Source organism: Puntigrus tetrazona, chromosome 1, assembly GCF_018831695.1.
Source record: "Puntigrus tetrazona isolate hp1 chromosome 1, ASM1883169v1, whole genome shotgun sequence".
Taxonomy (NCBI): domain Eukaryota; kingdom Metazoa; phylum Chordata; class Actinopteri; order Cypriniformes; family Cyprinidae; genus Puntigrus; species Puntigrus tetrazona.
Window position 1 is genome coordinate 24,651,780 of NC_056699.1, and position 13,660 is coordinate 24,665,439.

The following is a 13,660-nucleotide window of genomic DNA, read 5'->3' on the forward strand; positions in this document are numbered from 1 at the left end:
ATATATATATATATATATATATATATATATGATAAAATATATGCATTTCATATATATATAAGTCATTTCCAAAAAAAAGATAATTTAGCTAATTTTCAAAATGTAAAGTTTACTTAGAATCTATCTTTCTAGAATCTAGCCCCAAAAACTGATTTATTTATTTTTGTTATGCCCTTTCATTTTAATTTAATCTTTTATCGTTACAGTGCGTTTTTGCAATTTTTCAGTGGTTGCAAAATGAAAAAATCGTGAGGTATCTTGAGAACTTGCTGAATATTGTAATTTCAAAGTAAAAACTAAAATGTGTTTGTGCAATATTGCATTTTGATGTGCCATTATGATATATTATTACATGCTGCAATAACTGGGCCCACACTATGTACAGTTTAACTTCATAGTTTATTATCGCTGTATCAGATTTGGGAATCAGCTTGGTGTAACCTACTACAAAGACGGCGTTTAACTACATATATACAATGTTCTTCTTTCTCACTTTTGCATATAACAAGGCTTGATCATATCACAAACGTCTGTGTAAATCTTATTAATGCGAATCAATTCTAATTCTAAAATCTATCACTCAGTCGCACTCAATCGGTCATGTACGAACACGCTCCGTATTACATGCATTCATTGTAACATTAGATATTGCACCACTTCATCAGTTCGTCGCTGAATGTCTCAGCTTAAATCTAAAGATTTGTCGCTCCAGGCTAAAGACTTTCTCTTGGCGAGCTCCATCCAGGACGGCTGAGCCCCGTCTGACCGTGGCTGCTGCTGCTGAGAGACGTCTGTTGGTGATGAAGGTGAGGTTGCTGGAGGCTCAGATGTGACAGTAAGTGCTACTACAGAGGAACATACACAAACAACGGTATTAATTCCAAATGGTAAACATAAAAATGCAAAGAAATGTACAAACATTTAAAAATGAAAGCTTTACCTTCTGCGTTGTTGCAAGGCGCTGTGGGTCTTGCTGCTCTCTTCGTCGGGTCATCTTCTGGTGTGCTGTTCCTCCCTTTATCCTGCAAACAGCAAATAATTCATCTTTATTATCTCTTACGGATGCATCTTAATGATTATCACATTATAGAGATACGAGATCGTTTTATATAATTACAATACAAATGCAATTTTCTACAACAGTTACATACAACATGGTCCAATGTACTATTTTTAATATGAAGGAATTTTCTGTATTGATTTTTAATTGTTGTGTTTTAGGGTTAAAGGAAATAACTGCACACTTTAATATATACAGTGGTGGCCAAAATGATTGAACACTAGTATTTGGAATACCATTTTTGTCCCAGTTTTACAGGTTGAACATATTGATGCTAGTTAAGGAAAACTGCAGATTAAAGCTGACAGATTCCACAGAAAATGGTAACAGACTCCAGTTTTTTATCTTCAGACTTCTACTCTATCCAGTCGCAGGATATCAGACATGTTTGATATTTTCAGCAGATTTTAGAACACATCTGTTTTCATTTGTCACGCGTCTCCTAGCAACAAGGCGTACGTTTCTGCGTGAGTCTGTCGTGATCGAAACACCTTTAAAGTCTGGCAGTGTGTGATCCTCGTTCGTGTAGTGAATGATGCCCACTTCTCCTCTGTCACTATTTACAGAGTCTGTAAATATATGATGCCTAGTGTTTTAAAAATCTGTTCAGATCAAGTCAAGTAGTGTATTCTACCTTAAAATGGTTTTAAATCAGTTATTTCTATCTTTTGCTGTAATGTGTCAATATCAGCTTTCCTATCAGATATCCTATTAATAATAATCCAGTGAGATTTTTGTCTGACAACAGCTGTTTTTGTCTGATCATCATCCAGTCCGTCTTAGAGACGTTCTTCTGGATTTAGTCTCTCCCAATTTATTTCGTTTCTTTATGTCATTCCAGACAAACTGGATCAGATCAGACACACTACAGCTGTTTTTTATGATGAAAAAAATAATAAAATAATAGAGAAACCTACTGTTTAGCTAAATGTGTTTTGCACTCTCTATATGTTACCTGCCAGTCTTTTGCTGGTTTTGCTGGAGGTCTCGAGGACGTCTGTAGGCTGGCTGTTTTCTGTGGATGAATCGAGGCGTTCAGTAGCGGTGTTTTAGGCTGTAAGGCTGGTTTGAGAGGCTGTGCTGGAGGAGCTGTTGGAGATGTGGGGTGGACAGGTGAATGATTTGTGGCTAATCTGCCCAGGAATGGCTGGTAGGCTCTGGTCTTCTCCCTGGCCAGACTCATCCAGCCCGGCTCGGACACAGCCTCTTTACTTGCTCCTGTTGTGTTTGGGACAGAAGGTCTTCCATCTATAAAACAGTAATCAGTTTCATTAAGACATGCCCATCAACTAAGAAGAATCGTACATTTCGTTTTGGATTGCACGCCTCTGAAATGATTTTGCATAACTTTTAGCAATAATTATTACTTTTGGACAACAAATGATGTTTCTCCATTGCTGTCTACTGGTTGAAAACCACTGCTTAAATGGCATTTATATAAACAAGTAGTTATTGGCTGTTGTACATCTTAGTCAGACTCTTCTATATGCAAATAGCCGTTCTTGTTCGGAATATAATCAAGAAGCAACTTTTATACTAGATGCTAACAAAAAGTGCCCCTATTATGGATTTTTGCAAATGTTCTTTCATGCATTGTGTAACAGCTCTAAGTGAATGAAAGTGCAGAAAGTGCACACCGTATAAAGTTTTTGTCTTTTATAAGAAAGAGTCGACTCTGATTCATTGAAACGAGTCGTTTTTAAAACTAAACCCATTCTGTTTCATGTTGACTGTCAAGATGAAATATTAGTATATTGCCGGCCCACTTGTTGGTCTTTGAAATGAAAATGCAGATTCATTCTTTACCACGGTGCTTAAAATAATGATTTCCCTGGTAATGCTGTACACAAAGCAGCACTGTGTTCATAAAAGCTGCTTTTTCAGGAATTACAGGTGAGATGAAATAAAAATGAGACCAATCACCGCAGAGTAGCATCATCCAAAAGGAGGGTTTTGGAAAAATAAATCATTCAGCGAATCATTTTGGAGTCGTAGAGCAAGTAAAGTAAAAATAAATGCATAATCTAAGTGCATTCTTGTATGCATGTCAACCTTTTGTTGGGGACTCCCAAAACCAAAATATGAACCTTTCACAACCAATAATAGGGTTATTTTAATGTATTGTAATGTTTTTATATTACATTTTCAGTTTTAGTAATTTTCGGTCAAATTTATCACTAGTTCCACAAACTAAAATTTCAAATGAACCAATTCAACACATATACAACAAAAAGAAGAAATTATTTGCACTCACTGTCTTGGGCAGCAAGCGGAAAGTCCAGGCTCTGTGAATCTACTTTTTTGGGAACACTGTGTTTACTCTTGGAATTGCTGTCACACACGTTCCTGAAGGTTTCTGCTTTCCCAGCATGCTCTTTGGAGACTTCTGTCACTGTATTAGACTCTAAACTGTAACGTTTGGTTTCATCCTTGACTTTAGAAACCTCTGAGCGATATTTCAGGGACAGAGAAGTTGTGCGGAGATGCACCCCAAAAGCACTCTTCCTCTCTTCAGGTTCCTCCAGTTTCTCTGTTTCCACATGTTGTTCTGTAGACGTGTCTGCTTTCCTAAGACTGGTTCCTGTTGTTGGTTTGGACGTAACAGGTGGTGGTACTTCTCTATGAAAACTGCTTTTTCGCTCTTGCGTTTGATGGAGGAGATTCTGAAGCTCCGTTGGTTTTGTTTCTCTCACTTCATCTTTCTGCGACTCTGGATTGGGTTTGATGGGTTGGGTCTTGATTCCTGGAGAATATTTCAAATGGCCCTCGTTCTGCTTTGTGTCACTGGTTGATTTGGAGCGATACTTTGCAGATGCAATTAAAAATTGGACTGATCCAGTGCTAGGTGCCGTTTCTACTTCGGCTTCCCAAAGTTTCGTTAGGGCTTCCTCAGCTCCTTTTGGAGACGGAGGGCTCCTTATTTCCATTTTGGGCTTTTTTATATAGCGAGGCAGAGGTACAGGATGTGGTCTAAATGTTGCTTCTTCCTGGATACTTTCCTTTTTATCTGTGTCACACATGAGATTCTCACTGATCTGAATCTGGATATTGTTTCTAACATTTGTCTGGATAGATGAATGGGCTCTTAATAACTCTACTTCCCTTGATGGTGCTGTAGATTCTGGAAGTCCTGAAGGTGACGGTGGACCTGAGCAGATCGAGCTAAAAGTCATAGGCTGCAAATAAAGGGGATTCGAGGTGACTTTCCCCTCAGTTTCAAGAGACTCTTCTGGCTTTAGGATTTCAACACCCAAAGCTGGGAAATTGATTTCAGTTCTGTTAGGGTTCTCCTCCTGGTCCTGCGCTGACGTTTCTGGACTTGTTTCTGTAGGTTCTGGAGTTGCGGGTTTTTCTGTTAGCTCCAAAGTCGGAGAGCAGTACGAGTACTGGTTCACTGTCTCAGTGGACGTCATGGTTTCATCTTCTTCTTCAGACAGAACATTATCCAAATCACTGATGCTTTCTGAACGAAGCCTGGGAGAAAGAGATACCTGGGAAAGAGAGATCAAACTATGTTCAAATTAAAATATTAACATATTAGTAACACTTTAAGGACCAATTCTCAATATTTACTAGCATGCACATTACAAGCATATTGGCTGTTTATTAGTACTTATAAAGCATATATTAATGTCATATTCTGCATGACTATATTTTAGATCTCTTAGTCCTACCCCATACCTGAACAGAACTATCTACTTAGAAATTTATTGAGGCAAAACTCATTGTTACTAGCAAGTTAATAGTGAGAACTGCACCTTAAAATCAAGTGTGACTAAATTAGCAGTGATTTTTGTAGTCTCCATTTGTACCCCTTGTTCTTTCTATATCCTGTTGACTTACTAACTAACAGAAAGACCACATTACTTAATAGCCATGAACCACTACATATATATATATATATATATATGTATATATATATATATATATATATATATATATATATATATATATATATATATATATATATATATATATATATATATATATATATATATATATATATATATATATATATATATATATATATATATTTATTTATACATTTATTTATACATTTTTTAGTTTAGTTAAAGGATAAAATTAACACATGATGTTTGCAAATGAACTATCCAAACATAATTAGAAGATAAGCAATTCTAGTGTTCCCAGCACCATCAATTAAAATGAGAGTGATCTTGTTTTTCAGTTGTGTCACATGACTTTTCTTTAAACTAATTTAAAACCAGATCATGCACACATATTTATGTGTAGTCTGAATATGCATTTTATAAACTTCATCGTCTTACTGTTGGCATTCGTTTCCCCCTTGTACTGGCTCGTTGGTTCCTCGGTTTGACTGACATGCGGTGACGGGCGGCTGAGTTATCCAACCTTTGCATGAAACCTGCAGGGCTACTGAAGTCAACCCCTGCGGTGGGCGTGGTCCAGGCTGAGGCGGCAGAGACGATTGGCTGAGGACACAGTTTGGAGACTGGAGACAGAGGCCTTGATGATGGCTGGAAAGGATCGCCCTGGATGAGACAATAGAAGTCACATATAATGTGTTGAATTTGCAAGGATCATTTTGAATGTTGTGTTATGTGATGATGATGATTATTATTAAAATACTTGAATATTACCTGCTCCTCTTCTTCACTTCCTGTTCCTGCTAAACTCAGAGAGCTTAGATGTTTCTGAGATTCGGGGTACTGTAAGAAAAATGGTGTTCGATTTCCATTAATTTCAGATAATGCACATATACTACATGTTTAGCGCATATACTAACCATGTTAAGCGTTTCACCTCACCTAAACTCATATCTCTGATGTTCATTTACCTTATAAACTGCTTCGTGCATGACTCGCTCATGGAAAGACATCTCAGGTGGGCTGCAAGGTAAACCATCATCCTCTGAAGTGGTTCCTGAGTCCTCTATACGTTTACCGGGAATCAGGATTGGAGGAGGACCTAGATGTAAGTTTTGCTGCTGTAGTTTCAACTGATGAAACAAAATATAAACCACATGCTATTTAAAGGAACACACGTTTTTTGAAAATAGGCTTATTTTCCAACTCCTCTAGTCAAGAAGTAGAATTTTACCATTTTTGAATCCATTCAAAGAGTTTCAATATTTTTTCTATTTAACGCTAGATGAGTTGGAAAATGAGCCTATTTTCAAAAAATAGTGGAGTGTTCCTTTAAATAACTCATTAAACGAAAGTTTAACAAAGCACACTGATGCAGCATAATAAAAATAGCTCAAATAGAACAGCCTTTAGAACAAATAACAATTGAAAGCTTTTGGTCCCTTCACATTTCCTTACTTGTAAAGCCTTAATTTTGCCATGAACGTTTTCTTGCGAAAGAACCCGGGTCGGTTCTGTGGACGAGGTCTGGTCTGTGATGAAGATGCTGTCGTGGGAAAGCGCCCGGGAGCTAAGACCCTGCGGGAACCTGCAGATTCGAAAGGTTTGTTTTATTAGATGCCCTCGTGGCCCAGTACTTAAACCGATGCGAACTTACGAAAACTCGTCTTCAGAATCGTAGCCTTCCCTTCGGCCCTCTGGAGCAGCAATGTCACTAGCAGACTGGCTTTGCTTAATCAGCCCTTCGCTTTCCTTCTTCTTCAGTTTCCCAAAGAGACGTGTCTTCAGCTGCTTAAAGCGGGACTTCTTCCTTCCTGTTGAAAGCACCAGAAACAGCATGATCGGTTTGAATGGATCTCCACAAATAAAGATTACTGATGTCATGGGAAGCTCTGTTTGTGAAGTACAGTCAGATTTGGTTCTATCTGATGTAATTTACCGCATTTGTGTTATTTGTGAGTTGAATTATTAATTATTTTTAGTACTGGTGTTCTACATCACATGGCTTCTGTGTTACTTTTAACCACAGGAGTTAACATATAGTCTCAGACAACTGTTGTTTTTTTTATTTTAAGTAAAAATCACATCTCTCGTGGTCTATTGCATTAGTATGTCTTGTGAACAAACCCTTAAACAGAAACATGCGAATAAGTTCCAATATAGTGTTCACAAACCTGTGAGTTCCTCTCCATTTTTGTCCATTTCTCCAGAGCTGGATTCCATGTTTTTATCCGCTGATCTACAAGACAAGAGGATAACATATTTTCATTAAAATAGACACTGAAAAAAAAGAAAGAAAGAAAATGTATTAATATCAGCATGTGCAGACTGAACTAATTGAGTTAAAGCCCAGACTTTATCCAGAAGCTTGCTCCTTTGGGTGGAAGAGTGTCTGCTAAACGTCTTTGGTTTACAGCACTAAAGATCAGATGGTTAACTGATACACTCTGTTTGCACTTCAGTACATCATTTCCTGCGTTCAAAGGTGATGAACCCTGTCCTAAGCATTTGTTAGATTCTTCTGCAATGCCCTTATAAGGAAAGAATTGATTTGCTCCTGTTTTCAGTTTAAAGGTCCTTTATACGGGAACAAATGCTGAATTCAGAAAAGAATCCTACCATACTGCTATACTTTAAAGTTCAGTGATGCAAAGCTTAATTTTCAGCACCATTACTCAGTCTTCAGTGTCACATGATCCTTCACAAATCATTTCAACATGCTGATTTTTTTTTTATTATTGATAAATAAAAAGTTATAAAGAGCAGCATTTATTCAAAGTGGAAATATTTTGTTATATGCAAAATTGTTTAAAACATTTGGTGTCAGTCATTTTCACAGGTTCCAAAACAATAGTAAGCAGCACAAAGTATTTAAAAATAGGAAAACATTATTTAAAATGCTGTTTTTTTGTTTTGTATTTTTAACAAATAAATGCAGCTTTTGTGAGCACATGAAAAATGAACTATACTATAGTAAAGTTTATTATACTGTATATATTATTATGGTATTTACAACACTTTGTTAATTAATGCTACATCATACTGTAGTATTAACTATAGTGATCTGACAATCTATAATAAATACAGTACTTTAGTTTTTACTACAGTAAGCTGAAATATATTGTATTATAATATACCCTATAGTTGTAGACAACTGTACAGTGTACGGTAAAGTAATTTGTTTATATTACTATAGAATTACCACAACCAATTAATTCAAGTACTTTACTGTTGCATGGTTCAAAAACACTATAGTACTTTCATTTTTTCATTAAAAACATTAATGACTTCCATTTGAATGACAGCATATAGCCTATTGAATAACCTTGTTGTAAATATACACTACTAGCATTGTGTGCTAATACGTCACATTAGCTTACAAGTTTGATGACGTAGATGAAAAGAGAGAGTTTTTTTATATTGGCAAACATGAAGACGCACAGCATCTGCTTTCATCCGGTTGGGCTTGTCCTTCTTACAAACCACAGATTGTGCAAACGTCTCCTGTGCCTTTTTTATTGGTTTTGCGTTGTGATATAATCAGTGGCCTCTTGTAATACAAATAACTTCTTAGAGCAAATAATAGGTAGTTTACTCGGGCACCAGTTGCCTAGAGATGCGCAAGGGTGACGCCATTTTTAGTGAATATTAGATCGTGTCTACCTGCAACCTGGGAAACTGAGCCCTGGTCTGAGCTCTTAGTATTCATTAACCACACACACATGCCCTCAGTTCTCAGATTCATTGAGTGTTTGTAGAAAAGCGCTCTTGACATTTACCGTTGGTTTAGTTCATTACACTCCTAGTATGTCATCCACAGATTAGACCAATAAACTAAAACATGCTAGCTAAGTACTGTAGCTATATGCGTGTTTGCTAGCATTGCTATGCAGACGGTAAGCCGTTTTCAGTGGTTTTAACGCATCGCTAAAGCGTTCGTGGTTAGTTACTATGGGTGTGTGCTGTTATGCCAAACTTTAGTAGAATTTAATACCTTAATCTTAAGTAGGAGGAATAACAATAAAGATGCTAACAATGCTAATAAAAACAAACAGCAGTTTGTTTACTTTTTTGTGGCTGTAACTTTATCTTGCTGTGTCCTCCGATGTCCATGTCTAAAACCATTTAATCTATAAAAAACTTAGGCAATCAATTCCAACAATGTTTTATGTACATGGCCACGCATGTCATGAACATTAGCATACGCACACACACCTGCTATTACTGTCCTCGCTCCCTAACCAAACAATCTAATGACAGAAACACCAATAATCCCTGTTGTTCTTGTTGCCTAATATCATAGTCATAAAACCATGTGGCTCTGAGCGAGCAGAGGATGACAAAAGTGCTGTACCTTCATGTTACGCACTGGTGGTTAGGATTAGAATCAGCACAATGCTACACAATAGACTCTTGTTTAACCAAAAGATCATATTATGTAATAATAAGGCTAGGGCATCAAGGGACGGTTTTCTAAGTCATCCTCCTGCAGGTCGCATTTAAAAACATCAATGTGTTTTGCATATTAAAAGCAAAAACTATGGATGAAATGCTGCTCTGTAATGGCTTCTGAAAATTCAGCTTTGTTAACACAGGAATACATATATTTGAATATTTTAAAAACAATAAAACTATTTCCAATTTTAATAATACTTCACAATATCACTGTTTTTACTGTTTAGATAAAAATGCAGCTATATTGCCCTTCTCCACTTTTTACATTTTTAAGTTGTTTTAATTATGTAATTATTTTATTCTGTACAATTTTTTGGCTTGATTATATAATACAATTCCAATCATAGAATATCATATATAATAATTATAAAAAGTTTATTTGGAAAATGCATTTGTGTAAAGACCATAATGTTAGATTTTTAAATTTCTCTGCATTCTAAAACCTTTCTATCAGATTTTGAATTTGTTTTAACATTTTTGGAAATACATTCCTGATTTGGTTGCAAAATGAAAATTAACAGGAATATTTAACTTACCAGAAGCTTTAAGTTGATGCAGAATTTTCTTCCTCTTCTCAGAGCTTCCTTTGTTGTCTTCTTTGGGTTTTTTGTGCTTTTTTTGTGGTGGTCTCCAGTCCTTGATAGCTTTAGATCACTGGCATCTGTAAATGACATTTAAGAGGGGATTATAGCATAGCAGAAAGAGTATAGCACAGGGAAAGAGCGAGAGAGCGATCAGGAACAACGAGTTTCGTAGTGACAGAATGTGAGGACAGTAAATTAGATGTTGTAAAACTGACTGGGATCTTCTTATTGGTTTCTATAATATATATATTTTTTTGTTGCTGTCACTTTGGAGCCTGACAACAATCCATTCCCATTCACTTTCAATGCATCGCTAAATTTACCCTTCAGCTTTCCACAGAAACAAAACATGAGGGCTAACATGAGGGTGTGTAAACGATGACAGAATTTTAATTTCAGGTGAACTATTCCTTTAAATGAGTTCCTGTCTATTTGCATACACCTTCCTGAGCCGGTCAACCCTTTGAACTCAAGGAAAGTCCCTCTAAAAACTTGATGATCTGTAGAAAAATCTCTTACTAAAGCATCTTTTTCCTCTGTAGGAGTTAATAATTACAGTAGGCAGGTGGCTTTTCACCTAAATTTTAAAGTGATTGCAGGCTTTAATAATTGCCATGAAGAAAAAAAAAATCAATTTTCTGAAATGAGAAATGATCTAAGCGCCATATTGTAAGTAGAGCATTCATAGTGGTTTAGAATTTGAATAGGCTGAATTGAAACTAGGCCATGGCTTTCTACCAAGCTACAAATGGCTCCTAAAACCTGCTGTAACTGTACATTTTGTCCGCAGTTTATACTGCAAGACTATGTTTTAATATTATTTATATACTCTTTACAGTGAATATATACTATATTCTATACAACTTATATTGCAGTGGTTTTAAGAAATTGTGTTATAGTGTCACTTTGTGACTGCTTTGTGATGTTTACACTTGTGTCTATGATGTTTCTACAACAAAAATGATTTTATTGATTTGAAAAAACTGAACTGGCCTCCTGGATTGTCAGATAATAACTCAACGAAGCAGCTCTGGGTTGCAGTTAAACATTCACTTTCAATGACAGATCACCAGCGAATAGGATGATGTTGTGGACTGCTGTTCAGACTTTTGGCGAGTCGTGTTAAATTAATTAAAAAGCTGGCATCGATGTTCTTCTTGGTCCAGATGCATGCCAACAAACAATGACACCCCACCCCCCTCTGTAGTTAGTTACTCTTGATTTGGCCAATGTAAATTTGATTAAAAATGTAATTTAGTTCATCTGCTGTTGTCCTGTTCTGGTTCTGACATTGAAAACTGCTGTTTTAAGCATGTCAGGTGCTTTTTTTGGTATTTGCATATCTCACTGGCCCAGAGTAGACTCAAACACTGATTTAAAAACTAAGCAAAATGCTGTGATGTGTGTATAAAGTCCCACAAAGTGCACTCAACACATTTATATTGAGTTTAACTGTCTTTGCATGCGATCGGAATCGTTATAAATATCCTGGTTGGAAATTGTACACGATTGGTTGTAGTTTTCCCCAAACACCGTTTGTTTTTTGCATCACAAAACTGCATTTATTTGACCGAAACTCCTCAATGTTTATATGTGTGCAAATAAATGGGTTGCTACATTTTGTTCAACTTCAATTCAGATGTTGACTGAAAATGTATAGTACGCTTTCATTAGATATTTCGATTTCCCTACGAATTAGGCAAGAATCAATCTGGCATCCTCCATTATTCCTATTCCTTCCGAAAAAAAACAAAGCGCAACAAACGCATAATTACGACTTCAAAAGAGGGAAAAAGGACATTTCTGATTGCACACGAAGGCCTTACGAGTTTCGATTTACGAGTACACGGAGTTTCGTGATTAGTTTTTCGACAGAATTTCCTTCCCATCTTGTTTGCCTCAGACAGGTTAGGCTGCGTTCAAACACTGCAGGTGACACCGGAGGAGTTTCCCAGAAGACCTTTCCAAAAATAAGCTCTGAATCAACAGCTTACACAACTTGCGAATGTCAAGAGGTTTTAATCGACCTTCTGTCTGCTCCTGAAGACCCTAAATGAATCCTTTATGAGCAACCAAAGATGGAGACAACATTATGTAGCTGGCAACCAGTTGTTTGGGCCTAATGTAAGCCAACACCCTGAGACTGCTCCAGTAACGCCATCTCTCTCACTCCGGCGCACTTTCTCCGGCTTCGTTCTTTTAGACTCTGCCTTCTCTTTTCTTAAGGTATGAATGCGTCAATTCAAGTACCATGTTACCCAGATGAAACGCAATCTGCACAGTCGAGCCCATCTTTGTACACTGTATAGACTGTGCTACATTCAGTTCATTCACTAAATGCCATGGCAAACTTTTGTTGTAGTGTATGCTTTTTTCAGGTTGTGTATGAGACACATAATACCATATATATATAGCCAACAAAAGCCTGTTTCGATAATAATCCCGTTAAGTGTTCGTAAATGATAAAAATGTTAAAAAGATTATTTTTTGGTTATGCAAATATTACGGACAGTATTAAGAAAACATTTCAATTTATAATTGCACGAACATTATGGAAATATATTTTTGAATGTTCTCTGAACGCTCTGAAACAAGCACCCAGCTAATTGAAGTAAAAGTGAAAAGGTATGCATAAACAATGCATAAATATCATTTTTTGAGTTAACATTTTAGGAATATATTAAAGAGGCAACAAGAAGAATGCCTGTTTTCCAAAGTTCTGAGAACTTTCCTGTTGCATTAACAAAAATAACACGCTAGGGCATTAATTATCATGCAAGATAGTATGTTTTGGGTCTGGAATGGAGTTATACATGCAGCGTAATACAAACACTGAAATATCCCGTTGCTGTTATGGTCACTCTCAGTACTTTTTAAACCCTTTAAACTAGTATTAATGAACATTTGTAAGATTGATTTTTATCCTTGAAGTTCTGTATGACTCAATTTTCCTTTCATGACAGTTTGTTGTGCAAACATTAACAGAGAGAGTGACTATTCTGCTTGAACATTAACTGTGTTTTGAAGATACTCGACCCCTCCTAAACGCTGCTTTCATCTTAAACGTACTGACCTTTGGATTACAATCACTTTAATGTGAGCTACACACAGGCTTTCCTTCCTAGAAAACATCCCACACCTGTCTTAATACAAATGCAGAAGATCAATCACATGATGCCATGGTAATCGGTCGTGGCGGTGATTTATACTGTTTTTACATATGTAGCATGTTAAATTATAAATTCACAATTTCTGTAAGTTGCTGATATATACTGCTATAAAGTTATATGTCAGTCATTAACGTTTAAGTGCATTTTACAAGCCATGTACAGTAACCATGTGCCTTATAACTACCATAACAAAGTGCATGACATCATACAGTAACGCAAACATGCGCCTGATGCAAAAAGCTATTCATTTAAAACCTCTACTTCGCAAAGGCTTATAGGAACCTTTAAAAACCTCTCAGCCAAAATGTCCAGATAGATAGATAGATAGATAGATAGATAGATAGATAGATAGATAGATAGATAGATAGATAGATAGATGACCTCTTACCTCTGCGAAATGGAGATGCAGAAGCGCGCACCTGCGCTTAGATCGTCAACAAAAAGCGCGCAGCTCGGAGACCCAAAGACACTAGTGAGCGCGCGTGATTGGCCACACCCACGTGATGACGACACACATGGCGTGCTGAGGCGTACAGGTGCTCT

The 13,660-nt window shown here is 36.6% G+C and overlaps 1 protein-coding gene across 4 annotated transcripts; it reads right to left on the reverse strand.

The window, feature by feature from the left end:
* Window positions 1-380: 380 nt before the first annotated feature.
* On the reverse strand, window positions 381-13,611 carry cracdlb (cracd like b). 4 transcript variants are annotated; one of them, XM_043242296.1, is made up of 12 exons: window positions 13,506-13,611; window positions 9,900-10,024; window positions 7,083-7,147; window positions 6,566-6,722; window positions 6,367-6,496; window positions 5,880-6,041; window positions 5,683-5,751; window positions 5,350-5,574; window positions 3,315-4,551; window positions 2,016-2,308; window positions 941-1,022; window positions 381-842 (listed from the first exon to the last, which is right to left on the reverse strand). In XM_043242296.1, exons 3-12 carry the CDS (start codon window positions 7,129-7,131, stop codon window positions 682-684), a joined length of 2,565 nt encoding a protein of 854 aa, XP_043098231.1. In that variant the 5' UTR covers window positions 7,132-7,147; window positions 9,900-10,024; window positions 13,506-13,611; the 3' UTR covers window positions 381-681. The 4 variants fall into 4 exon arrangements, with proteins under 4 accessions (XP_043098231.1, XP_043097967.1, XP_043098143.1 ...); XM_043242032.1 differs by having other exon boundaries at window positions 381-845; XM_043242208.1 differs by lacking the exons at window positions 9,900-10,024; window positions 13,506-13,611 and adding an exon at window positions 7,264-7,324 and having other exon boundaries at window positions 381-845.
* Window positions 13,612-13,660: the final 49 nt, after the last annotated feature.

Excerpts from the sequence above, each read along its gene's own strand:
- cracdlb (XM_043242032.1), bottom strand. The coding sequence starts at position 7,131 with ATGGAATCCAGCTCTGGAGAAATGGACAAAAATGGAGAGGAACTCACA. Across the intron at positions 5,752-5,879 it reads TGCACGAAGCAGTTTATAAG|TACCCCGAATCTCAGAAACA; the intron begins GTAAATGAACAT and ends TTTTTCTTACAG. Across the intron at positions 2,309-3,314 it reads TCCGCTTGCTGCCCAAGACA|ATGGAAGACCTTCTGTCCCA; the intron begins GTGAGTGCAAAT and ends ACTGTTTTATAG.